At 39.3% G+C, this 25,418-nt stretch overlaps 4 protein-coding genes across 6 annotated transcripts; 2 read left to right on the top strand and 2 right to left on the bottom strand.

Moving 5' to 3' along the window:
• Window positions 1-2,796: 2,796 nt before the first annotated feature.
• mcoln2 (mucolipin TRP cation channel 2) lies at window positions 2,797-12,122 on the bottom strand. Of its 2 annotated transcripts, none has more exons than XM_077583748.1 (14): window positions 11,954-12,122; window positions 11,441-11,594; window positions 9,540-9,713; window positions 9,229-9,385; window positions 8,539-8,617; window positions 8,373-8,469; window positions 7,579-7,678; window positions 7,208-7,320; window positions 6,963-7,112; window positions 5,851-5,952; window positions 5,470-5,592; window positions 4,872-5,078; window positions 4,590-4,723; window positions 2,797-3,234 (listed from the first exon to the last, which is right to left on the bottom strand). In XM_077583748.1, the coding sequence occupies exons 1-14, from the start codon at window positions 11,995-11,997 to the stop codon at window positions 3,198-3,200; spliced, it is 1,671 nt and encodes a 556-aa protein (XP_077439874.1). In that variant the 5' UTR covers window positions 11,998-12,122; the 3' UTR covers window positions 2,797-3,197. The 2 variants fall into 2 exon arrangements, with proteins under 2 accessions (XP_077439874.1, XP_077439873.1); XM_077583747.1 differs by having other exon boundaries at window positions 11,441-11,597; window positions 11,954-12,121.
• Window positions 12,123-12,748: 626 nt separating this feature from the next.
• ctbs (chitobiase, di-N-acetyl-) lies at window positions 12,749-18,088 on the top strand. Its single transcript, XM_077583749.1, has 7 exons — window positions 12,749-12,937; window positions 14,192-14,330; window positions 15,043-15,251; window positions 15,316-15,487; window positions 15,566-15,663; window positions 15,770-15,931; window positions 17,404-18,088. Exons 1-7 carry the CDS (start codon window positions 12,821-12,823, stop codon window positions 17,590-17,592), a joined length of 1,086 nt encoding a protein of 361 aa, XP_077439875.1. The 5' UTR covers window positions 12,749-12,820; the 3' UTR covers window positions 17,593-18,088.
• Window positions 16,246-24,963, bottom strand: spata1 (spermatogenesis associated 1). Of its 2 annotated transcripts, XM_077583744.1 has the most exons (14): window positions 24,844-24,963; window positions 23,532-23,598; window positions 23,343-23,449; window positions 23,141-23,258; window positions 22,994-23,047; window positions 22,440-22,815; window positions 21,382-21,511; window positions 21,242-21,299; window positions 21,044-21,161; window positions 20,842-20,967; window positions 19,386-19,561; window positions 19,180-19,278; window positions 19,006-19,107; window positions 16,246-16,803 (listed from the first exon to the last, which is right to left on the bottom strand). In XM_077583744.1, the coding sequence occupies exons 2-14, from the start codon at window positions 23,586-23,588 to the stop codon at window positions 16,645-16,647; spliced, it is 1,680 nt and encodes a 559-aa protein (XP_077439870.1). In that variant the 5' UTR covers window positions 23,589-23,598; window positions 24,844-24,963; the 3' UTR covers window positions 16,246-16,644. The 2 variants fall into 2 exon arrangements, with proteins under 2 accessions (XP_077439870.1, XP_077439872.1); XM_077583746.1 differs by lacking the exons at window positions 16,246-16,803; window positions 24,844-24,963 and having other exon boundaries at window positions 18,045-19,107; window positions 23,532-23,612.
• On the top strand, window positions 24,524-25,339 carry LOC144062396 (guanine nucleotide-binding protein G(I)/G(S)/G(O) subunit gamma-5). The gene is made up of 3 exons (XM_077583751.1): window positions 24,524-24,706; window positions 24,850-24,994; window positions 25,067-25,339. Exons 1-2 carry the CDS (start codon window positions 24,626-24,628, stop codon window positions 24,973-24,975), a joined length of 207 nt encoding a protein of 68 aa, XP_077439877.1. The 5' UTR covers window positions 24,524-24,625; the 3' UTR covers window positions 24,976-24,994; window positions 25,067-25,339.
• The last annotated feature ends 79 nt before the right edge of the window (window positions 25,340-25,418 follow it).

Genomic DNA, 25,418 nt, shown 5'->3' with positions numbered 1-25,418 from the left:
TCCCAAGTGCAACCAGTATCTGGATTTATTTCAATTTGTATTTATTTTCAAGATTTGTGTGTGGATTTGGCCCTTAATCTGACAGGGCATTATATGTACAGTGTGAAAAACAACATAAAAAAAACATCTATTTTATGCTTTTAACAAATTACCCCAATGGCAAGAATTATAGCACACTAAAGTTCTTCAAAATTTGAAATACATACTTTTTTTCCTGCCCCACATACTTCTACATCAAAGGTGAGTAAGGACTTTGTTGCCATGACGATTAGGGATGGCACTAGCGGGTGTAAAACTCATTTTAGTTCAAGGACCACGTTCAAATTTGAGCTCAAGCGATCTGGAAAAGTTTTTTGGGTGCAAATAATCTGAAAATATTCCAATTTATTATTAGTTTGATGCAGACTAATTTGCAATTTAAATAAATAAGTAAGAGCCAAATTTCAGAATCTCATTTATGTGGTTGCAGTAGACAAAATGACAAGCAACAGTTAATTTTAGTGAAAAACTGCTGTTTGTCTTCTGTCCTCACGGGGTAGACTGGACCCCCGTCTGGCCCACGGGCTATATGTTTGACATCTTTGGTTTACAGTCCTGAAACTAAGAAAGCGACAGCAATCTGTGAAACTGATTCCAGTCGTCCTCGCTTAAAAACATTTTTCAAGACATGCACCAAAGATTTACTTGGTTCTTTAATTTTGCACTTGTGGGTATGCCGGCATTTGCGATTTTACATAAAATGCTTTGAACACAGATTTTATGACGGCAAAAGTTTGACATCGGAACAGTTTAATGTAATTTCAACTATTTCTCCGATGTTGGAGAGACTTGTTTCTTATCAAATTAGTCAAGTTGAAGGAAATGAGTCGAAAAAAAAAGCCAAATTATATTTCCATCCAAGAAGACATTTAGCAAACACGCTAATTTCATTTTCCTGAGCTGATGAGGAATGATCCTCATCAAAATGACATTTGCCAGAGGCTGCAAATGACTTCCGAGTGTGGAACTTGATCACTCCAATGATAAAGCAACTTGCCTCGATGGACATTCATGTGATTTTTTTTTTTTGCATTAGGCTATAGGCTGCACGATCACACAATTAAATCTATTACATTAAATGTAACTGATACGGCATTTCCTTCCACACACTTGAATGATGAAGATGGCAGCTGCTGTGACATGAGAGTGATGGGAAAGGCTGATTTAAAACATTTTAAAGCATTTCGAAAACCTTTCTTACAAGAGGAGTGGGGTGGACATTCCGATCGTAAAGCCTCTAATCAGCCATCGCTGGGTGTGTCCTCCAAGATCCCAGCAACTAATTTCAATGTTGTCAGAGAAGAGGCGGCCAGGCCAAACCTCAGCGCGGAGAGAACTCCACTCTGCTGCTCGCTGATGATAGGAGTTGGCTCATCGCATGAGCGGAAAAGGGCACTTTCAGATTCAAATTTGCTTTCATACGGTGTTAAATTATTCAAGCAGGCAAGAGAAGAGAACAACAACCACACGTAATGCACGCTTTTCAGTGATAAGAGGAACAGGATTGAAGATCGAATGGATCACATTACAAGCAACATCAAATTGAAGTTTGTTTTTTTTTAAATCAATAGCGGTCAACAATGAGCAAATATAATTTCCCGCATTATGGATACAAAGTAAAACTAATGATGGGAAGTGTGGAACGAAAGACAGGCTTTATGAGAAAAGGGCATGTTTCTGTATAGTGCGATAGCATCTGGAAACAACACCCTAGTACAAGTTACAATTGTATGGATGCAGAAGACTGAGCCTGAGGACGTGTGGGATGCAACATCCTCTGTTTATTCCGTCAGTAAATACACTGGAGGTGGGCACACAGCACTTTGTGGGGGAGTCTAGCGTGACACAACTACTAGTTTAGTGATAATACTAAACTAGTAGTGGTGTTGATACTTTCACGTCCTGTTAAATGGAATACCTGATGATACTTTCACTTCCTGTTAAATGGAAGTAGAGTATGGCGAGAAATTGCAGTTTTACGTCGTTTGTCAGAAATCAATGCCAGCGACCTACAGGAAGTGCAATTAAATGCGAATCCGGTACATGGCATAATGTTGGAAAACCCCTTTCCACCATTTATACAATAGAATAAGTCATGGCGACCTACGAGTATATCAGCATTTTTGTGAGCAAATTGAGGCAAGATCATTATTCCCGTATTTTTGTTTAGTGGTGTGCTGCCTGTGAGACATGTAAAAATGGGCGTTTCAAGCTCAATAAAGGTTGCCTCGAACCCACACATGCTAACCGAAGGGCGAACCGTAGTAAACATCGTTTTAAAATATCAGTGAGCACCCACTATGCTCGGCTGTACTGTGTTAACTTTCTTATTCGGGTTTTATTTTGACAGAGGGTCGTCACTTCCACACAGTTTTGCTGCTGAGGCCAAATGGATTGCAACAATTAGTGACAACCAGCAGAGGTCGCTGTTGAATCACTCTGACTCACCACCGTTAATCGAAAAGAATAGGACTCCCACGCAGACCTCCTGCGTGTATTTTGTGCAGTACACAAGCATGGGAAAAACGAGTTAATTAGTATTAAAATACTTGTTCTAAAGATCTGATGTTTGTGGGATTTTTTTTCCCTCCCTTTATATTATATATATTCAGTGGTGGGGGGATGAGGGGAAAAAAAACTTGAACGCTGCTAATCAACTGATGATGCATATGCTACCTGACTTCAAGGCTGCCATGCATTTCATTTGTGTGCATTCAACAAAATAAGTGGAATTTGGAACAACAATGCACAAAGACAACAGGTAGCCTTTTCTTTACTTTGCAATATCTCATTGTATGGACAAACAATGGATAATCACACATTTTTACTGCAAAATCCTATGAAGCACCAGCATGCGTGGGTACATTCATAAACACATTTGTGCAACCCCTCCACCAGGCCCACCCCAGGCTGACGATGTCACTAACAAACACTTTCTATAAAACGTTACATCTTCCTTCAAGAAATACAGTGCAAATTCAAGCGTCAGTCTCATGTTCCATATAGGGACTCGCAATGTCTTTTTAGAGCACTACTCAAAGTGTATTTACAAGCAAGGACTCTGAATGAGGAATCTTTGCAAGTTTGCATCAGACGTGTGAAGTCCTGTTGCCATCGCTCTCTTCCCAGATTGCATCAACCGGGAGGGGAAACATCTGTCAGCTGATGAGTGCGATGTCGTCACTTTCAGAGACTCTGTTAGGATTGGATTAAAACATTGAGATTAGTCACTAGGTCTTAAATGTGATAAACTGCAGCTCCTTCAGACATGTAAGGAAATACCATCTTATTCCCAAAGAATGACAAAATGGTCTAAGTAATAAGAGCCTGTGAAGAAAGTTGCAAACATGCATGCCAAACTGCAATGTCAATTCAAAACCTCTGCCCCACTAACCATCGGCCTTTCATTTTCCTGGCTCAAATGTTGCACTTGGAGCCGGGTGCCGATTATAGCGCGTTTATCTCAGAAGCATAGAATTGTGAATCTGGGGTGGTGGACATTCCCGGTGTTCAGCCTCTAATTAGCCACCGCTGGGTGTATGCAGCAACTAATTTCAATGCTGTCAGAGCAGAGGAGCGCACGCCAAACCTCAGAGTGGAGGGAAACCCTCTGATGATTGGGATTGGCTCATTGAAAAGGAATGAGCGGGAAAAAAATTCCTTCAGAAAAATTAAGCATAAGCAATATACTGTAACCCGAGTAACCAATACCAAAATGGTTTCTAGGTCCATTTTATTAGAGCAAATCAAAAGCTATGCGGGAAAAAATAATTTGTATTGATATTCAAGCAGGCCCATATTTTCTTTACCAAAGAGCTTTTTTGTTCAGTATTTGCTGTACAAGTGTAAAAACTAGGGGTGATTATTTAAAAAAAAAATTGTAATTAATTGCATGACTTTAATAGTTAACTCACGATTAATCGCACATTTTGTATTTGTTATAAAAGTACAACAATTTTTTTTTCTAAGTTTCATACTCTTGTTTACACAAGTGGGAAAAATGTTTAGCTAAGAAATATGGCTACATATTGTCATTGATACAGTAATTTCATAATAATTCATAAAATTGAGTTAAAATGAAAAAGATGTACTTTACTGTAAAAAAACGAGTGTGATATTGAATTGTGTTGATCATTTTTCTGCCACTTGATGGAATCATTGCATTTGTAAGACGCTGGTGACAGCTCTGCATTTTCTTTTCATATTAAGAGCTATCTAATCTTTAACATGAAGTAACTTGTGAAATTTTGCACATTTTTAAAATTGTAAAATACAACCTGACCCCATTCTTCACAAATATATGCATTATTATTACATTTATTACTGCTAAATTTTGACGTGGATGCGTCTTCTGCGTTGAGATTGGAATTCCCCCAGTACGGGCGGTTATTAATTGTATGTTAAAAAAAAAAGAAAAAAAAAGAAAAAAGAAAAAGAAGAACAAAAGTGGTGTTAAAGCAACTTTAAATGAACACTATCTGGTCAAAACAGTTATTGAATGTGGTTTTGACTTGTGCATGAGTGCTGATACGACGATGCATGTCACGTACCTCTCACAGCAGCAGAACACTGAGTATTGGGTGTGGAAGCCCGGCTGTCTGCTCTCCTCTGACAATACAACATCTTTCTGCTCTCTGAGGAACTTTTGAAGGTCTGTCAGTGGGAATCCATTCCTCTGGTAATTCTGTAAGTCCAAGAAAACCAAAGCGCAAAAGTAAAAAAAAAAAGAAAAAGATTTTCATAGGCCCATTAGGAGATTATTGTTGAAACAAAATGAATTCCAAGTATAGTGATTGATGTTTTGTTATTTTCCACAGCTCACAAAGAAGTACCTTAATAGTCTCGTATGCATCTGTGATGAGGGCGATGAAGAGCGACAGCACCATGTAGATGAAGAGCGAAATGAAGGAGTAAAGGTAGGCCCGGCTGAAGAGCCAAACCAGCGTGTTTTTGTCCTTCAGCTGGGAAAAGGTGGTGAACATGTCGTCGCCGTTCAACAAGGAAAACAGGCACTCCGCCACCAGACTCAGGCCTTCAAACTAAGAGAAATGGAAGGGGCAAACATTGATCGTATTCATTCTCCCAGTCTTATTTCAAAATTAAATTGATTGGCTGATTAAGTCAAGGACTCGAATTCATGCGTCTCCAGAGTGTGACAGCGCCTAGAAACAACAACAAAGATCCCGAACACTGAAATTCGGGATGTGTGAGATGCCAAGTATTGCAAAATCCTCTGTTTATCCCTTCAGTAAATACACCGAAAACCCACAGGGATTGCTGAAGTCTGCAGGACTACTAAGGAAAGATGTGCTAGTAAATACTGACATTTAGTGTCCAAATTGCAACATTCTTTATTATTATTATTATTTTTTTAAATAATCTCTCACAATCTAACCTAACTCATGATGCTCATCAGAAGTACATACTTACCTTCTCGTGGTACGGCCCCAACACGATCCAGCCACAGAAGGTGTAGCCAAGGTAGATCATGCCAGCACAGCAGCAGAAACGCAACACCTTTGGAAAGGCTGCCTTCATGGTCAAAATCAGCACCTACAGATAGCAATGCAATATATGTATTACTTGGAAACAAAGTCAAAGCATCAGAGATATGAGGAGTCTCAGAAAGATTCACACAATACATTTCAAATCCAACTCATAGTTTGGGTTTGAAAAATATCTTTCATGACACCGGTCCTGGAACTTTTCTGACATACCTTCCCCCACATCAAAAACAATTGTAGTTTGTCAAATAAAGTAGCTTCACTCAGTCTATCTGAACAAAAGAAAAACAACAACAAAAAGACTTACATTGTATTTCTGGAAGTAGCTCAGATAGCGGATCACGCCGACCCACACCAATAACGTTGACGTGCCCAGAAATATACTGCACACATCATAGCTGGTTAAACTCTGTGGGCCAAGAAAGGGCGAGTGGAATAATCAAATGAAAATCATACGCAACATTGGAGACTATAAAAAGGTTCATACTACATGGACAAAATATTGGGCCACGTGGTCAACTGCAGGAAATTAAAAGAAAAAAAGAAAATGGGGGGGGGGGGGGGAGGCGGAGTCGCATTATAAAAGGGGAAGTCAAGTCCAAATTTGTCTTGACAATATGTTCTTTCTATGCATTATTCTGAATAATATTACGTTTGTGGAATAAGAATTAAGAAGCAAAACCCACCCGAATTTATCAATCTTATGGGGGTGTGGCCATTTCGATACTTGCTATCAACTGAAAATGACTTCAGAGTGCCTTTCAATTAAAACTTTATCCCTAAACATTATTGTCAAAAATGCATTTCTAATTCAAGTATTGGCAAAACCAGTTGTCATTTTATGTTAAACTGAGTTGTCAGTGTCTGTAGAATGTAACTAAAGTAATTTATCCAATTTAATTTTAAAATAAAATAATCTGTAATTAAGCTACTTTTAAAATCAAGTAATCAGTAAAGTAACTGAGCTACTTTTAAAATCAATTAATCAGTAAAGTAGCTGAGCTACTTTTAAAATCAAATAATCAGTAAAGTAACTAAGCTACATTTAAGTAACCAAGCTACTTCTAAAATCAAGTAATCAGTAAAGTAACTAAGCTACTTTCTAGTAACTGAGCTACTTTTACATTCAAGTAATCAGTAAACTAAGCTACTTTTAAGTAACCAAGCTACTTTTAAATTCAAGTAATCAGTAAAAGTAACTGAGCTTCTTTGATCTGAGCTACTTTTAAAATCAAGTAATCAGAAAAGTAACTAAGTTACTTTTTCAGGGTAACTGTTGCAACACTGAATAGGTCAACACCGGTTGGAGTCATTTGGATCCTAAAGCTATTTAGAGTGAAATATGAATCACTAATTTATTTTTTTAAGCAAATGTCAAATTTGAAAGCTTGCGTATCCTCTAGGGGCAAACTAGCTTACCTTTGCTTGAATTTCCATCTTCAGTATTGATCCAATTATGGTCAAGAGGTCGCTGACGATGACCAGCACATACCAGCCATTAAGGAACTCTCCTTGGTCATCCTCACACACTTTTCGGTTGTAGTTTTCATGGAGGAACCGTGAGAACCTCTGAAACGCACACGAACGATACACGTCTGCGTTGCGCAAGTTTGCTTGCGTTACGGCCCATTTGAACTTGTAGGAATGCCAATAAACAGCCTGACCTGCAGTAACCTGACGGCCAGCACGATGGAGCGGGTGCACAGCACGGCCGACGTGAGGCAAACCACAATGACAAAGCCGTCAAACACCAGAAGATAGTGTGTGTTTTTCTGAGCTGAAAGATAGAGATAGCGCACGAGAGAACATTAATCTCTCACTTAAGCGCGCCACTTTCGTGAGTGATAACCACAAAAGGAAACCGCCTCTTTGGGCAAAACAAGCTTAGGTGCTCTGCAACTCCCCAACCGCAAGAGTGCGTTTGCACTGCTGTACCAATATTTGTAATGTTTACCACATGAGCTACTGAACTTCAAATATTTTGTAAATGAATACATCCCACAAATAACAAAATGCCAGCGTCATGAAACGCTACCTGTTCCAGATATCTTCCAGTCTCGGCATGCACTGCTCTGTGCATCGATGTCCAGAAAGAGTTTGACCTTTCCACTGTGACACTGATTATCAAACGTTATCTGGAGAACAAACACACACACAAACAATATTATAATGTTGGAGACTTAAACCTACGTTTGAAACGGCAATGTTAAAAAGGTCAACCAAATTTGTTCAGATTTGGAATATATGTTTTTCAATAGGCAACAATAGGAATTTAAAAAGCTTGCTCAAGGGTCAAACTATCCCATTATAAAACCTTTATAGGCCATGTTTTAAGTTACATTTCAGCATTAACAATGCAACTGTCATACGAGCGTAAAAAAAAAAAAAAGTTAATCATTAACTACTAACTACATAAACTATCATAAATCCCTCCAACCATTTTATAAAGCTCATCCTGTTCAGCATCACGAGAAACTTGGAGCCTATAAACAACGTGTCATCTACCCTGATGACACATGACAAACCTGCGAGGAAGGATTACTTAACATTTGCCTGAGAGCTGACTCTCTTATCAATACCCAACATTGCAGAGTTTGGAGTGTTCAATTCGTTTGTCTTGTGCTGTTTCACAACAAAACACTTTGAATCCTCGGATGCTCGATGTGAAAGTTTCACAAGATTTGCTGACAGCTCTTTTTTTTTTTTTTTCCTTCAACTCACGTGCTATAATTTTCAGGATTTTCCAGTGTTGCAACATTCAGCAGCTTCAACTGTATTCTAATTCTGCTTTGTCAACTCATTATGAGAGAGAATGAGCCGAAGTCATACCGTGACAGAAAATGAATAACAGTCAGGCAACTCGCGCGACCGCACTGTTTGCAGGTTGATCCCCTTTAAATTGAAGGCTATTTTCACGTCCACCAACCTTGGAAATGAGAACAAGATTAGATTCATACTTTACATTTAGCTCCAAAAATGTGTCATGGTAGAATACCTGTAAAAGTCCAGTTCGAAAAAGGATGCATTGAGGGTTTTCCACTGGCGTGCGCTCTTTGGATCGATCGATAAGCAAACTGGGGGACGAGGAGAGAAGCAAAATACAAAAGCAAGATCAAACATGACATCTCAAGTAGTCTACACTCGGGGTGTGCAAAAAAAAAAAAAGAAGAAAAAAAAAAGAATCCCGATTCTCATTTATAAACTATTTTCTCCACTTGCTGTCGACTGAAGATGACATCACCTGTGCTGCTGAGGAAACAGGTAACGTCCAATCACGGCTCAGTTTGCTGACCAAACCCAGAAAACAGGTGATCCGTGATTGGTCGTGACCCATTTCCTCAGCACAGGTGATGTCATCTTCTGTCGACAGCAAGTAGAAAATAAATGTTTTTCAGGGTGTTAATTGTACATGAGAAATATTGAAGTTCTACAAAATATTAACTTTTTACAGCTGAAAATGTCTCATATTCCACAAATGCAATATTAATCAAAATGCCATGTTTAGACTAGTTGGGGCATTTTCCCCCCACAACATTTTTGGGACTCTTGACTATGAAGAACTAACAGTATTTTTATTTGTTTAAACGCCAAATTGTGGAATTCCATGCACGTTGATAAGTTTTAGTATTACCAGTTTTCTATGCTAATTAACCAAGATTTGTAGTTCTTATGTGGAAATGTTCACCTGTCTCCAACTGGGCGTCAATGTCATATGCCTCATCCGAAGGTTCCACACTGCCTCTCCTGTAGAGGTTCTTGCAGATGACCAGAGGTAGTAAGCCACCATCTTCATCCTCAGTATAACCGATGGGACCCACAGCCAGCCGGCCCAGCTGGCTGTACTGTAAACACAAGCATGCGTCACACAAATCTACTGATGCGGGCCAAACATCCGCATACCGCGCTTCATTTGCTGCACTTACTCAATCCAACAATCGTTTCAAACACATATCCGACCGTGAAATATTCTTATTAAGAAGGCATTCAGGAACTTGCCTGATCCAGCACATGAAACAAGCTGTCGTAGACGCCTTGTTGCGAGTAGACCGCAACGCTGTAGTCGTCCTCATCCACGCCGCTGTAGTCCTTCAGGAACAGGTTTTTCAGGGCCATGGCGTTCTCCTCCTTGTAGGACACCACCAGCTGGTTGTTAAGGCCAAAGAGGACTAGCTGAAAGTCAAAGATGATCAATATTGTTGACGCGTTGCGTATCTTCAACTCTGCGAGGCATCATCGACAAACACAACGCTCGGGGCGGATCGTAGAATTTTTATAGATTTTTTTGCATTCATGAAGGTACAAATGAAGCATGTCACTAAATGGGTTTGCTCTTTTCATTCTGGCAGTAAATCTTTACCACAATCCAATGCCAAAATTCGTTAGCCTTTTTCATAGGCTTTATTTTCCTCACTGAGAGCAAACTAATAGCGAATGAAGATGAAATAGAATTTCCTACAATGAATTAACGTGCCTGGGTTCTCAATACAATACAAGGAAAACAATTGAAAGGCAATTTTATGAACACACTTCCATTAAGATACTACTGCAATTGCACTTACAGTACACGGCACAGCACTTTTTGACAGTATCGCTCACTGGTCAAACATTTTTTAGTCTTACTGTATGTGCAGTAGTTAACTTGAAACCTTTATGACAGTCAGGCTCATTGTTCTAAAAATGCATGTACAGTCTAGCAGGGGTCTCAAACTTGCGCTACTAGTGCGCTACCTCATATTTAGGCTTTTAATAAAGACTACAATTCTATTATGGCCAAACCACATAAATGTACAGTATAATATAGTCACTCATGCTTGAGGTGTAATGATATCCCCAAAATTTAGCCAGAAGCTAATTAACGTAGCATTATATTACCAGCACACAATTGTCCCTGCATTTGAGAGTTTTATAGCAGATTACAGATCATAATAATAATACATCTGATTTATGTAGCGCTTTTATAGACACTCAAAGACGCTTTACAATGGAATGTTTACATTATTCATGCACTGGTGGGGGTAAGCTAGCGACGTAGCCACAGCTGCCCTGGGGCAGGCTGACGGAAGCGTAGCTGCCAGTGTGCACCTACAGCCCCTCCGACCACCACCAAACACACATTCGCACCTGGAGGCAATGTGTGGGAAGTGCCTTGCCCAAGGACACGACGACACATGACTTGGGGAGAGCGGGGATCGTACAGCCAACCTTCTGGTTACTGAACGACCGTCTCTACACCCCTGAGCCACGGCCGCCACACAAGGAATTTGTCAAGAAACTTTGGCAAAGCATGGGCCGCATAAGATGACGTGAGGGACCAGATCTGGTCCACGGGCCTTAGGTTTGACATTAAGGTCCGGTATTTATTTGAAATACCCAACTTAAAAAATAAAAATGATCAATATTGAGTTCACCCAAACTTGTATTACTATTTTTTTTTTTACGCAGCACATGCTTGAGGCACCTGCACAATGAATCGACTTCAAGCTATAGCCGTCATTGTATAATAGACAGAATAGTTTTTGTTAATAATGTTATCGGTCCAACACCCAAGAACAAACAAGTGCCAGTACCCGTCAGAGGTCGACCTCAGGTTTCACTGTATGAACTTTCCGTACCATGCAAGTAAGACATCAACAAAGCAACTGCAGTTCTGCAAAACATATTTTGCTTTGGTTTCCACCGAAACAAACGGGTTCTCTCAATTTCCTCTGAATGTTGCAATGATTTCATCACCGTCAGCAGCAAAGCGGTCAATGTTCACGTGTGCAAGCATTGGCTCACTTGTATCATCAGACACCATTTAAACACATGGGACCTTAACTCCAAGTCTCAACTTTGTCATGTTTATAAATGAACTAGATTAAGATGCAAAAGAGCACTCTGCAACATGAGGTACATACTTGTGTGGTGATCATGACTATCTTCAGGATCTGCACCCCCAATTTCCAGGGGATGTGCCTTCGGGCCCGGTACTTCTCACATGGGCTCATAAAGTAGAACTTCAGGTCATCTCTCAGCTTCTCCTCCTTGACTAAGTCTTGAGTTGTGGTTGAACTGCTGAACAAAATACATGTATTTTAAAATAGTGTCAACATATTTTATATTAATTTCGTAGAGAATTATGAGTAGCTATTTTCAAGACTCCTCACTCTGAACTGACAGTGGCTACTTTCATGGCTGTAGCCTCGAGTCCAAAGTTGCTTCAGGAAGTTCAATATTGACCCAAAATGTTTATTTTCATGTTATGAAACGTTTAGCAGCAATTTACATCGTGCATTGTCGTCGTTATTAAGGTTGATAAGAATCGTACATTACATGAATTTACTCTTAAACACACGACTTTTTCATATTAAGACGTGACTAAAACATGGTGAGTACAAGTTAGAAAGCACATACGATCATATAAAACTCACCTCACTGAATTGCTCCTATCGAGATAACGAGTCAAAAGTTCCATGATGGACAGACAGCCCACGGCAGTCACTCGCCACGCGTGGCCATCAGTGTGACAGCCACCAGGTTTGATCCCCACAAGAGTGCGTGATCACCAGCCAATCAGCAAGTGTCTTTTGGGCATGTGCCAAAATATATCCAGTGGTGACCACAAGGGGTCGCTGTGTGGAAATGTTAGTGTCGCAAAAACGTCAAGCTCGTTGCTCTCACCTCGCGCCAGGCAACTCATTTGGGCAACAATGTGTGCAGTTGCTCAAACTGCCAGCAGATGGGATACTTCCCCTGATACTGGTTCAACTTTTGCGACAGAAGACATTTTTCCGTAGACCCCCTGATAATCCTAACGCCAGTCGCCAGTTAAATGTAACTAATTATCATGTGTCTCACTCAGTGCCAGAGGAACTGTCATAATACTATATCCACGAAGTTGACATTTAGCGAGTGGCAGTCATTTTCAATGTAGGCACTAAGCATTGCATTTTAATCATTTGCAAGCGATGTAAATGCTCAAATTAAGTTCAAATGACTTTTTTGGGGGTGCAGAATCACATCTCATCTCAATATATTACTGCCTTATTATAAGACATGATTCATATTGCATTACATTGAATTGTCATGAAAATCAAGAGACATATACGAGGTGCAAAAGTTATACACGACACGACAGTATTTTATTGTCCAATAAATGCAATAGTTTTAACGTTTAAGTCAGGACACTTCTGATTTGCGCATAACTTGACTGTCTAAACTTTGACCATCACCAGCCACCATAGAGGACGAACTCTTCCGAGTGTGGTTCGTTTTTTTTTCGGAAGTCCGGATTTAAAATGTCACCCTATTTTCTTGTGTTTTTATCGGCGTTAATCCTGGTTAGCTGGGCCGACTTCTGTCCGTGCGAGAGAGCCGAATTATGCCATCAGATACGTGACGAGAGAGATTTCGAGGTACTATTGCTGGACCCTTTCAACTCATTGAATAAATCCTCTTCAAATGAGGATAATCCACTCAAAAGTATCACTTACAACGTTAATACGATGTTTCTATATCATGACAAATACTTCGAGTAAGCACAAAAAAAATACTTTTTTTGAGAACGTTTTTCTGCTTTGTGCGCGGTGTTGTTGTTTATTTGGTCTCACGAGGTTTCTATTCTCCTTAAATTCCAAATCAGATCAAAATTGATTACAGCAGTGTATCAAGCATTTGTAAGATTTTGTAACAATTCAGCAGTTTTGTAAAACGTCAATATCTTTGTACTATTCTGTCTGTCATTAATATTGCACAATATTTTGTTTTAAAAGAAAAATAGGAAGGATAGATAGGATCTCGGTGTGAGTGCGTCGTCACAAATATAGTAGAACTCCACTTTTGGAGGGGGTCCACTTTCTGATTTACCCCGAAATGATCTCATGCTATTGAATAACAACGTAAGTCAAAATTTAGGACTGATTACTAGTGTTTTTTTTTGTTTTAAAAAAGACAGCGTGTATTATTTAGTACCATCTAGTGGTGAACTAATAATTAATTCATTTTAAAAACCCACTATTAGTTTTAATCATATGCAAATAATATCCTCTATCACATCAGCATACGTAAAAAAATAAATTATATATATATATATATATATATATATATATGGTCTGGCAATCACTATATTACATAAATTGCGCCACACCTTACAGGATGCTGACCTCTGGCTGCCATCTTTCTGCTATGGTTACCTAAAGGAGAAGAACTTTGTGAATGTAGTTACTAGTTAGCCTCTGATGGTGCTTGCAGCTGTTGCCGGACCCAATGGGTCGACTGGCGCTTACCTTCCACAGCTGGGGCCTGCCGTTGGTTGCCGCTGAGTCCCGTGATTCGCAGCTTGTCTGCTTTACTCTCGCTAGATTTTGCTAGCTTCACTCGCTAGCCGCTCTTGTTAGCCGCTCCAACGAGTCCTTGCTAGCCACGCTTGCTCGCTCACTCCAAATAATAATTGGCATTAAGTTTGTGAAGTGTGGGCTCTCTGATGCACCACTAGATGGCGCTAAATAATATACACTGTCACTTTAATTTTAGTTGCCTATTTGATGTGGACAAAAAATATAGAATATCTGCATGTGTCCGTATGTATACAAACACTGACCACACAGGGAAAGTGTGCTTCAGTTTTCCAAGTAATAAATTTAACAATTTTTGTGTGGGTGTGTGCTCAGGTGTTTGTGTTCGACGTGGGCGGGAAGACATGGAAGTCGTACAATTGGAGCGTGGTGACGACAGTGGCCACATTTGGGAAATACGACTCGGAGCTCATGTGTTATGCTCATTCCAAAGGAGCACGGGTCGTACTCAAAGGTATTACCTTGATCCAATCATTTGATGTCTCGCCCTTATTGTCTACTTATCGGTAGCCTAGCCTAAAGCATAATTATTTATTAACACTTTCACTGCCATTGACGACTATAGACGTCAAAAAATCATTTGAACTATTCCTATTAGTTTAAATTTTTTTACTTTATTTTCTTACTTTTGTTAACAAGAGTATGAAATCCTATAATTTTTTTAAATTGTATTAGAACAGAAATAAAATTTGTGATTAATCATGGGTTAACTAGTGAAGTCATCTGATTAATTACCCCCTAATTGCCCCTAATTTTTAATAATGTTTTCTTTTAAAAAAAACAAAAGATGATTAAAAAATTAAAAAACAAAAAATGTGTTTTTTTGTTTAAAAGAAAAGATTGTTAAAAATTAGGGGCATCAGGCAATTAAAATTTGTAATCGTAATTAATCGCATGACTTCACTAGTTAACTCACGATTAATCACAAATTTTATATCTGTTCTAAATATATTATATTCTTAACAAAAATGGGAAAAAAATGTTTAACTAATAGAAATAGTTAAAAATATTTTTTTAAAGTCTATAGCTGTCAATGGCAGTGAATGAGTTAAGTTAATAAGAAATATGATTGTTCTTGCTAACATTTTATTTTCTACGCTGTATTTCCTGGGGATGGAAATGTCAGCAATTTAGTAGAATGTTTCATTCGTACGCCTTTCCTAAAGGTGACGTTCACCTCGCTTACATCGTGGACCAAAACAACAGGACAGGCTGGATAAGGGACAAGGTCGACTTGGCCAAAAACCAGTTCATGGATGGAATCAACATCGACATTGAACAAGCAGTAGAAGAAGGCTCGCCTGAGTACTTCGCCCTAACAGATCTGGTCAAAGAAACCACTGAGGCGTTCCACAAGGAGATCCCCGGTTCCCAGGTGGCCACGCTTCTGGTCCCTGCTACACCTATAACCCCCCTGCTGACCTAATCCTCTTCTTTAGGTGTCTTTTGATGTCGCCTGGTCCCCCAAATGCATCGACAAGCGCTGCTACGATTACGTCACCATCGCCGAATCCTGCGATTTGCTTTTTGTGATGTCCTACGATGAGCAGAGCCAGATCCTGGGCGACTGTATCGCCATGGCCAACGCCCCCCTTACGCAAACTGTTAACGGTTTGTGGTGCAATGGCGTGTCAAGGGTGAACTAACCGATCAACAACAACAACCGCTTGTCTTTCTGTCTCTCTCCAGCCTATGACCAATATCTGAATTTGAAGATAGCTCCACAGAAGTTAGTGATGGGCGTGCCATGGTACGGCTACGACTACCCTTGTCTCAACCTTTCACAGGTTGGATTTTTATATAGTGTTGCCCAACACTAATATTTTTTATTTGGTTTATGACAAAGGCTGTGTACTTTTCCAGCACAATTGACTGTATCTTCCCATGCACCAGGATGGCCTCTGTTCGATTGCCAAAGTGCCATTCCGTGGTGCTCCATGTAGTGATGCTGCTGGAAAGCAAAAAGCCTACAGCTGGATCATGAAGCAAGTCAACAGCTCCTTGTCAGGCCGCTTGTGGGACGGCGAGCAGCAGGCGCCCTACTTCAATTACATGGTGTGTATTGGTTCTGCTTTAAGGTGTTTTGATTGATTTAATTATACACATGACCAGTGTGTGTGTGTGTGCGGGGGGGGGGGGGGACTTAGAATTCTGTTGTAGTACCGAGACTGACCTGTAAGAGGCAGCATGATACTACAGGACAGATTCCACACTGCTGGAAAATATAAAGAAGAGTGATTAGTGGTAGTAACAAAAGAAGGAAGTTCATTCAGGGGAGCCAAAGCTTTACCCACATCATGAGTAGAAAAAAAAGAAAAGAAAAATAAATAAATAAATCCTAATAACCGTCATAATATTCATCCACCTTTTGCTATTGACTTAGGGGACTGAAAGAAGCTAAGCTAACTGTTAGCCCACCTGGTAACCACATTGTGGCCGCAAACCTTTTGTTAAACTTTTTATTGTTATTGTTAAGAACAGCCAGGTTCCTCCTTCAACTCAGAATTCTGTTGTAGTACCAAGACTGACCTGTAAGAGGCAGCATGATACTACAGGACAGATTCTACACTGCTGGAAAATATAAAGAAGAGTGATTAGTGGTAGTAACAAAAGAAGGAAGTTCATTCAAGGGAGCCAAAGCTTTACCCACATCATGAGTAGAAAAAAAGAAAACAAAAATAAATAAATAAATAAATCCTAATAACCGTCATAATATTCATCCACCTTTTGCTATTGACTTAGGGGACTGAAAGAAGCTAAGCTAACTGTTAGCCCACCTGGTAACCACATTGTGGCTGCAAACCTTTTATTAAACTTTTTATTGTTATTGTTAAGAACAGCCAGGTTCCTCCTTCAACCCAGAATTCTGTTGTAGTACCGAGACTGACCTGTAAGAGGCAGCATGATACTACAGGACAGATTCCACACTGCTGGAAAATATAAAGAAGAGTGATTAGTGGTAGTAACAAAAGAATGAAGTTCATTCAGGGGAGCCAAAGCTTTACCCACATCATGAGTAGAAAAAAAGAAAACAAAAATAAATAAATAAATCCTAATAACCGTCATAATATTCATCCACCTTTTGCTATTGACTTAGGAGACTGAAAGAAGCTAAGCTAACCGTTAGCCCACCTGGTAACCACATTGTGGTCGCAAACTTTTTATTAAACTTTTCATTGTTAATGTTAATTACAGCCACGTTATATTCAAACACTCGCCACCACCTGTCACTCTTCAATTTCAGGTGCCCCTACCCCCCCCACACACACACTCAACAATTCTTTGACAAATTGCAATCTACAGCCAGAACATGGCATACAAAAGCAAAATAATAATCATGTACAAGACATACAAAACAAAATCTCAATAACAAAGATAGTAAAACAAAAGAAAACAATCCAGGAGTCTTAAACTATGAAATAGCCTAATGGGAAAAAAATGAGAACACAACCTCAAAGCCTTCCTACAGTAAACCTTCCTGTTGAACATCTTCAAGTTAACCACAACTTTGTGTCCTCATTGTTCAGGACCCGGAAGGACAGATTCACCAGGTTCGGTATGACGACCCAGAGAGTATTTGCCTCAAGACGAATTTTGTGAAATCTAAAGGTTTGAGAGGAGTAGGCATGTGGAACGCTAACATTTTGGACTACAGCGACGATCCGGTTGCCAGGCAACAGAGCGCAATGATGTGGAACGCTCTCTTTGGATGCTAGCTGGCCGAAGGTTTACGGGCTCTCGACATTTTCAGCGGCTGTGTTGTTGTTGTTGCCAAGTCAACAAGCACCTTTGTGGCAACGCAGTGCCAGTTTGCAGATGCATTCATGTCCTTCAGGCTTTTTTTTTTTTTTTGCTGCTACATTTCAGTGCATTTTGGTCTCAGATATTCCACTGGGCTAAATGAGTAAACTGTGATTCAGTTTTTGTGTGCTTACCACTGCTACTGAACTGATTGTGATCTGTATACTAGTCTGCCTTTTACACACAATGTCCAATAAATAAATGACAACAGAACCCTTGGATTCAATGCAATGAGGGAAGAAAAGTACTTGAGCTACTGTAGTCATTGTCTAGTTTGATTCAGTTATAGAGTACTTAAAATTTCAACAATTCATTTTTTGTCATAAACTCACATACTCTTGATTTTGAGGGATCTTAGGTTGATTTTTAATACTGTACTGCTATTTGACAATAAAAGGTCTAATTGCTTAACTTTCTTTTTGATCCATGTATGTGAAAATTGTTTGGCTCAAATGTTTATTAGTTGAGACTATAATCCTCATATTGGTGTAAAAAATTAAAATACCTACCAACTACCATTTCTTCAAAAGACATTTAAAAATAACAAACATTTAGGCCTAAGCGTTACAAGAAGTGAAAACAAAAAATACTGACAAGAATGGGAACCAGACAGTTTACTCTTTACTATACATAATTTTGTAACATCTTTTAACTCATTCACTCCTATTGACTGACGGCTATAGACGTCAAAAATTCATTTGAACTATTTCGTCTATAGCCGTCAATGGCAGTGAATGAGTTAATATGAAACGGCACTTGATAATACTGTACTTAATTTAAAAAACAAAACAAAAAAAACACTAATACAGAAACAAGAACCACAGAATAGCAACTCATTCAGTAAGCTCAAGTGATGTTAGAATTTTTTTTTTTTTTAAATATATATATGCTTTGCATATTGTTATAGGCTTTAGTCTGTCTACATGTGTTGCTGTACAGTTTGCGTTCAAATATCCATTACTTACAGGGTTATAAAACCGCAAGACCAATGCCACTTGTTAGCCAATTTATATCGTTTTGCATTGTTTGTTAATGCTAGCATAAAGCTAAATCAGCTGTCGTAAGCTATATGGTTTACTCAGTTAGTAGTTTTTTTTTTTTTTTTTTTTAATTAATTGTTTACCATCTTCCCAATTGCTGCTTGTGAAGTGAGTTGTATTATACTACTAATAATTCACTGCCACTATTATAATTATTGTATCTCAAATTTTTTGCTCGCTCACAAGTCAAAGCAAGGGGAAAAAAAAGGAAAAATGACCCGTTGGCTGTCTACGGCCATGTCAATTGTAGCTGTTTCATACTTTTGCCTTGTCTCGCGTGTCACTCACAAAACTCAGAGATGCCACAGGCCCCCGATGTACCGACTGACTCTTCTTCTGGGCCAGCTCGGCCTTCAGTGCCCTCAGTTCAGTGGCAGCCTGTTTCCTCAGCTGCAGCAGCGTTTGTTGGAAGATAGAATGTTCAGTGAAGGACTGTGGAGCTACTTTGACTGTAAGATTTACCTTTATCTCCGTTAACAGCTTCATCTTGGCGTCTTCAACTTTCCTCTTCAAGTTGTCGATGTCGTGGCTCTCTGTCAGGATCTGAATGATGAGCTCATTCTAAACAAACATCGCCCCCTTTAGTTACAAAACCAAACTACAAATGCACGAGTACTTTTGCCACCTCTGTCTAACGCATTCAAGTGAAAGCTATTTGTCATCATCACCTTTTCAGAGGATCTTCCTTGCTTTTGCGGCTTGCCTCTGTTATCTCTGGCGTGGAGCTGGTGCAGGAGTTTGTTGTAGAATGTCTCCAGCTCTTGTCGCACATTCCTCAGTGCGTCTTCCAAAGGCGCAGTGGCCTTCTTGGTATCAAAGTACTTTTTTTTCCAGTTGTCACGGGCTTGTAAAATCAATGGGAGGGGAAATGCGAAGTTAATTTTTTTTTAATCCCTTTCCAGGTATACAGAAGGAGCATTCTGCTCTTCCATCTGAAATTGAAGCCAAACACTTGACAAAGTTGGCCTTACAAATCTTTGTGCTCTGAAAAGGTCTTTTTTCTTTCTTTTTTTTTTTAGGAGTCGTGCTCAGTGCAGACAGGGTTAACTAAATCCCATGTCAAGCAAATATTACTCCTTTTTTGGGGGGGATAAATGATCAAATTAAAATATTTTTTTATATTTAAAAACAAAACAATCTAACTTTAAACAGTACAAAATAAAGTTGTTGTTTTTTTACTCCTCTTATTCACTTACGTATATTATATAATTCCAAGTATGCATATTATTTGTAAAATATAACATTTTATATAATTATTTTTTATGTATAAAACTATACAACCAAATTACAGTACTTTTCATGTCATTTGTGTTACCACACTTTTGAAAATAATTCAATTTATATACGCTATATAATATTTTAAAATGTTTAGGAAAGTAATTTCTATTATGATTTAAAACATTTGACAAACATTGAATTTTATTTTAAAAAAGCATTGTTATACTGTATATATATATATATATAATTTACATTGACATTATTTTTAAAAAAAAGAAGCTTTGATTAACTTATTTATTTTCTTTAATTTATTATTATTATTTTTTAAATGTAAAACACAATCTGATTTTTTTTTTTTTTAAACTATATTGCCGTGATCTTTAGCTTGTCCAATCATGAGTCACCACATCGAGCCACTCTCATGATTTGGTTGGTAGTTTTTAAGAGAGATGCCCTTCCTGACAACCATCATCATCATCCTCATCTTTATCTTCATCTTCTTTATCTTCATATTATTCTTCATCATCTACATCTTCATCTTCTATCAGGGTTTGGGATCGACAGGAGCTGGGTCTCGGAATGGGAGCAGCAGCATGTACTACTGGATTGGCTGTGCAGATCATTTTTATTGCGCCATTGTTTTAATTTTACATGAAATTTTGACAAGCTAATTTTATTATTAATTAAAAAAAAAGGACAGGCTTTTTTTCCTACCTTTTTTACCAGCCTCTAAAATTCTAATCAGTTATATCATTTAATTACAGCATAATTAAAATAACCGACAGACAGAAACCATTAATAGAGGAGTGCCCCAAGGACTTGTTTTAAGGACACACTCAATCAAGAACCTTAATACAGTCGACTATGGTTGTTATGTTGTGGTCACCATCTTAAGTTTTTCACCACCTTGGTTCCTGCGATGTCTGTTCTGGGCCAACAGATCTTTCCCTTTCCTGAGCAACTCCTGCCTTTTCCACTCCAATTGCTTCCTTTCCTCCTTCACCAGCTTGATTTCCTCTATTAGCTCTTCTCCTAAAAGAGACAAACATTGTTTCAAATGTGACCAAATATTCCTCTTGTGAGCCGTTTTCCCGTCATGATGGCTTACTATTAGTCGGGATGACAGTGGAAACAATGGGCTTGTGGGTTGTCATGGTAAGGTCTAGACCAGGAGGAGGAGAGGTGCAACGGATGGGTCGGGATAACACAACCGGGCTTTCGGTCACCTTAATAACAAACAAAAACAATGTACTTTCATACATTTGCGCAGAACATATTTGTTTAAAAATGGCTTTTCAAACCTTACCCCACTTGTTTTGCTCCTGATTGACTGAAATGCGTGCACATCTCGCACTTTCCCGAGGCTGTGGATGGAGGACAGAACCGCGCTAACACAGGTATATAGGACAAAGACAGAGTGTTGGGTGAAGTGCAAGCTCAGCTCACTGCCTGTCTGAGTCTCCATCCTCCGCAGCTCCTGAATCTTTGGCCACTCTGCTTCCTTGCTGGTAATGTTTTTTCTTTCTGTATGTTGCCTCTTCCTCCTGGGGATGTTCCTTCACCTGAGCCAAGCCACCTTTACACAAAAATCAATGTTTTACTGTACACATCTATTTCTATATTTTTTTGGGGGGAGCAACAATACAAACAGGGCTCCAGACTAGTTTTTTTTATTTTATTTTTTACTCGAAGCACAGTGGCCCCTAACCTGAAATTTTAGGGGTGCGCATGGCTCGTACATTGATTTGCAAAAGTAAATATTCAACTTGTCTTCACGACTTCTTCATTCATAAATGGGTAGAAGTGTTGAGCAGAGGTTTGTCAACAACAAAGAATATACAAGAAGAAGAAGAAGAGAGAGAAAAAAGCAAATCTATTGGTGGCATATGAGAGGCGATGAAAATGTTAGTTGCACGGTCTCAATTTTTTACGGACAAAATGCCAACATTTAGGGACAGTCTGGAGCCCTGACAGTATTGTTCCTTCTGATTATTGTCCATTCATAAAAAAAAAATTTAATACACAAAATTATTGGTCGCACGTGCGCTAAGAGGAAAATTTGAGTTGCACTATCTCAAAATTTTATGAGCAAAATGTCAACATTTAGGGACAGTCTGGAGCCCTGACAGCATTGTTCCTTCTGATTATTGTCCATTCATAATTCATTAAAAAAAAAAAAAAATACACAAAATTATTGGTCGCACGTGCGATACGATGAAATTTTGAGTTGCACGGTCTCAAATTTTTATGGGCAAAATGCCAACATTTAGGGACAGTCTGGAGTCCTGACAGCATTGTTCCTTCTGATTATTGTCCATTCATAATTCATTAATAATTTATTTAAAGTATTAAATAGAATGCATAATAAATAAATACAATCTATTTATCTAATCTATTTTATTAGGGAACAAAGTACAAAGGAGGGAACAAAGAGAAAAGGAACATAATGATGAGTTGCATTGAGTCCTCAATGCAAATGTAATAAAATAAACATTTATTGTCACCTTTACTCTGAGCTTGACTGTTGGACTTCTTCTGTTCACGCTCCCCCCTCTCATGCCACTCGATCTTATTGCCAGCGAGACCCTCTTCCTCCCTCCCATGTCCTCCCTCTGAGGAGCTGTATCCCTGCTCTTCATCATCTTCCTCCTCCTCCTCCTCCTCCTCCAAGCTGGAGGTGGGAACAAGCTGGTGGGAAGACTGGGGGATGTGGGGGAACTTGACAGGCTCTTTTGTCTCGGCCGGCGAGCTCCACGTCTTGTGGGGGTAGTAGGTCGGGGGGTCTGGCGAGCTGCTGCTGGTGTCTGGGCTGAGCGAATGCGAGGAAAGGCTGCTCTCGTTCTCCACTGTGGGAAGCAGGTAAAGCTCCGGCTGGGCAGCCTGGAAACACATATACGGCAATCATGCAATTCAACAAAATAAAATGGAAAGACAAAAACAAGTTTGTTGTGAAGTTTGCTAAGAAATGCTCAATACCAAATGTGCTTGGCGGCGGTAACAATTACAATCAGGGATTGCACAAAAAGGCAAAAATCTGAATAGGACGGGTTTTACATACATACGGTGGAGCGAATGTTTTTGCCTTCATATCCTTCTCCTGTTTGCTTTTGACCTGACACACAAGAGACAAAATCAAGACGTTGTGCCCCCAAAAACAAGCTCACCTGTAACTAATCTTGCATAGCGTGATGTCAGATAGACTCACCAGAGCCAAGCTGCGGCCCACGCACTTCAAGAAGGAGAATTTGTCCACACTCCTCTCTGTCCCCAGAAGCTCCCCCAGTTCACTCCTCAGGGCCTTCAGGGTGACCTCGGGGTAAACCCTAAACAAGCAAAAAATTAGATATAGCCTTTTTACATGCTCTTATCCATTTTCTATTCATTTCATGCATAAAACTTAATGTGACCTGATGAAACCAGCAGATACGAAACTCTCCGTGGCTTCTGCAGGAACTTTGTTCAGCTTCACATTCCACTGGTCGTCTGGCACGTAGAGCACATGGAGTTCCACGAACTGAGCACACACCCCCAAACATTGAAACAATGCTCCAGAGTGTAGTAAGAGAAAAAGTGTCTTTCATGCATTGTGAACATACCTTGGAACTTATTGGTCTCCTATCCGCAGTATAAGCAGATTCACTGGACAACTCCATCTTCTTCAAACTGGCCATGCACATGCGTGCGCATCGCGCAGAGAAGCTGTGCGTTTTTATGATGTGTTTTTTGACCCGGCAGAGGCGTGGACTGTTGTGAGATGACTATAGTGGCTGTCCACACACACTACTAGATTCTTTTATGAGAGTGCCAGCATCGGTTGCTCTGGTTGCAGAAGTAGCTAAAGAGGTCAACACACTGTGCTTAAGAAGAGATGTTCCGGTCAAAAAAAAAAAAAAAGTAGTATAGCATAAATAGAGGTACCATTTTAACTCATTTACTTTAGTAAAATAAATAAGGAGTAGAAAGTACAGATACAGTGGATATAAAAAGTCTACACACCCTTCAAAACGCCAGTTTTTTTGTGATATAAAAGAATCAGACCAAGATAAATCATTTCAAGGAAAAAGTTTTCAGAAAAATATACTTAAATAGTCTACAGTTGCACTTCCCACAACTGTCTGGTTGTGGTTGCTCCTAGAAACTGAAGAGAGGGGGGCGGGGTGGGGGGTACATTAATGATCAGAATGCTGAAGCTTCTTTGGTTTTAACTGAATCATCAATACAACTGTGCGATCCTTAATTTACTTCCTAATTATAAACTAGTAGGGCTACTTGTACCATTTGTGTAATTTTATCGCTGCAAATGTGTAGCACTAGAGGCCGCTATTGTAGTTCCACTTTCAAGTGTGGCATTCAAATACATCTGGAATTGCCAATAATCATTTTAGACATGTTCGCCTTCTTTAAAATAACAACACAAACCTATTACACAAACCAAATCACAATCTTTATGACTAACCAACTAACAACCTATTACACAAACCAAATCACAATCTTTATGAAAAATTATTTCCAGCGCTTTCGTTAGAGAAAATAATAATTCCAACAGTATTTTAAAACCCTGAACGTACCACAAAAAAAAAAACCCGCCTCCCAACAAGCCGGAAGTGGATTCGTCGCTCGCTTGTCAACAAGTTTGGAACTAAACTTTTACTAATTTCCCCCCAAAAACTAAAATCAACCAATTAGAAAAATGTCAGGGTCATCAAGCATCGTAGCTATGAAGAAAGTTGTCCAACAACTACGTTTTGAAGCGGGCATAAACAGAGTAAAGGTAAAAACTACGCCGAATTAGAGTTGTCAGGGCGTTTCTCGAGTGTTTCGTTTCGACTAAATGCGAGTTCCGTCACTCCGGAGTTTTACAGATACATTTGTTCTGACGGCATCAACCCAATGTCTATTTGTGGTTACCGTTAGGTGTCCCTGGCCGCCGCTGACCTTCAGCAGTTTTGTCTTCAGAACGCCCAGCACGATCCGCTGCTCACCGGTATGTCATCCAGTAACAACCCGTTCCGACCGCAGAAAGTCTGCTCCTTCCTATAACAGCGACGCCTTGGCCCCTGTGAGTCCCACTCTGCCTCATTTCAACAATGAATAATTATTTTAATAACACTCACATTTGTAATCTTAACAGGTCTTTGGTGTGGTGCCTGGTGGAGACGGACTGGAATCGCCTCAGGAGCGATAGGGAAAACTACAATTTTTTTTTTTTAAACACTTTTGTAAACATTTCCAGGTGCTTACAATTTTATGCATGATTAACACCAACTTACATGAGGTCCTTGCTTGGTTTAAAGTGGCGACAGATGTTGTACCCCAGTTGGAACCTATGCTAGCAGTCGTTAAGTCATAACTACAGTAAATATTTGTATGAATAAAATTCCTAGTTTATAAAACAAATGAAAAATGGTTATTGTGCCTTCTTGTGCTGTGTGATTTTGTATTATGTTGCTGTGCGCGCCTGTCTAAACATCAAAATGTCATAA

Source organism: Vanacampus margaritifer, chromosome 13 (genome assembly GCF_051991255.1).
Source record: "Vanacampus margaritifer isolate UIUO_Vmar chromosome 13, RoL_Vmar_1.0, whole genome shotgun sequence".
Lineage (NCBI taxonomy): Eukaryota > Metazoa > Chordata > Actinopteri > Syngnathiformes > Syngnathidae > Vanacampus > Vanacampus margaritifer.
The sequence above is the reverse complement of the archived record's forward strand: the minus strand, read 5'-3'. Positions and strand labels throughout refer to the sequence as shown.

Coding starts and splice junctions, on each gene's coding strand:
- mcoln2 (XM_077583747.1), bottom strand. CDS start 11,997: ATGGAACTTTTGACTCGTTATCTCGATAGGAGCAATTCAGTGAG. Junction 7,113..7,207: donor TGGCCGTCAGGTTACTGCAG/GTCAGGCTGTTT, acceptor TGTGCGTTTCAG/AGGTTCTCACGGTTCCTCCA. Junction 4,724..4,871: donor ATGCATACGAGACTATTAAG/GTACTTCTTTGT, acceptor TTGGACTTACAG/AATTACCAGAGGAATGGATT.
- ctbs (XM_077583749.1), top strand. CDS start 12,821: ATGTCACCCTATTTTCTTGTGTTTTTATCGGCGTTAATCCTGGTTAGC. Junction 15,488..15,565: donor CCTTACGCAAACTGTTAACG/GTTTGTGGTGCA, acceptor GTCTCTCTCCAG/CCTATGACCAATATCTGAAT. Junction 15,932..17,403: donor CGCCCTACTTCAATTACATG/GTGTGTATTGGT, acceptor CTCATTGTTCAG/GACCCGGAAGGACAGATTCA.
- spata1 (XM_077583744.1), bottom strand. CDS start 23,588: ATGGAGTTGTCCAGTGAATCTGCTTATACTGCGGATAGGAGACCAATA. Junction 22,816..22,993: donor AAACATTCGCTCCACCGTAT/GTATGTAAAACC, acceptor ATGTGTTTCCAG/GCTGCCCAGCCGGAGCTTTA. Junction 20,968..21,043: donor CACTGTCATCCCGACTAATA/GTAAGCCATCAT, acceptor TGTCTCTTTTAG/GAGAAGAGCTAATAGAGGAA.
- LOC144062396 (XM_077583751.1), top strand. CDS start 24,626: ATGTCAGGGTCATCAAGCATCGTAGCTATGAAGAAAGTTGTCCAACAA. Junction 24,707..24,849: donor CGGGCATAAACAGAGTAAAG/GTAAAAACTACG, acceptor GGTTACCGTTAG/GTGTCCCTGGCCGCCGCTGA.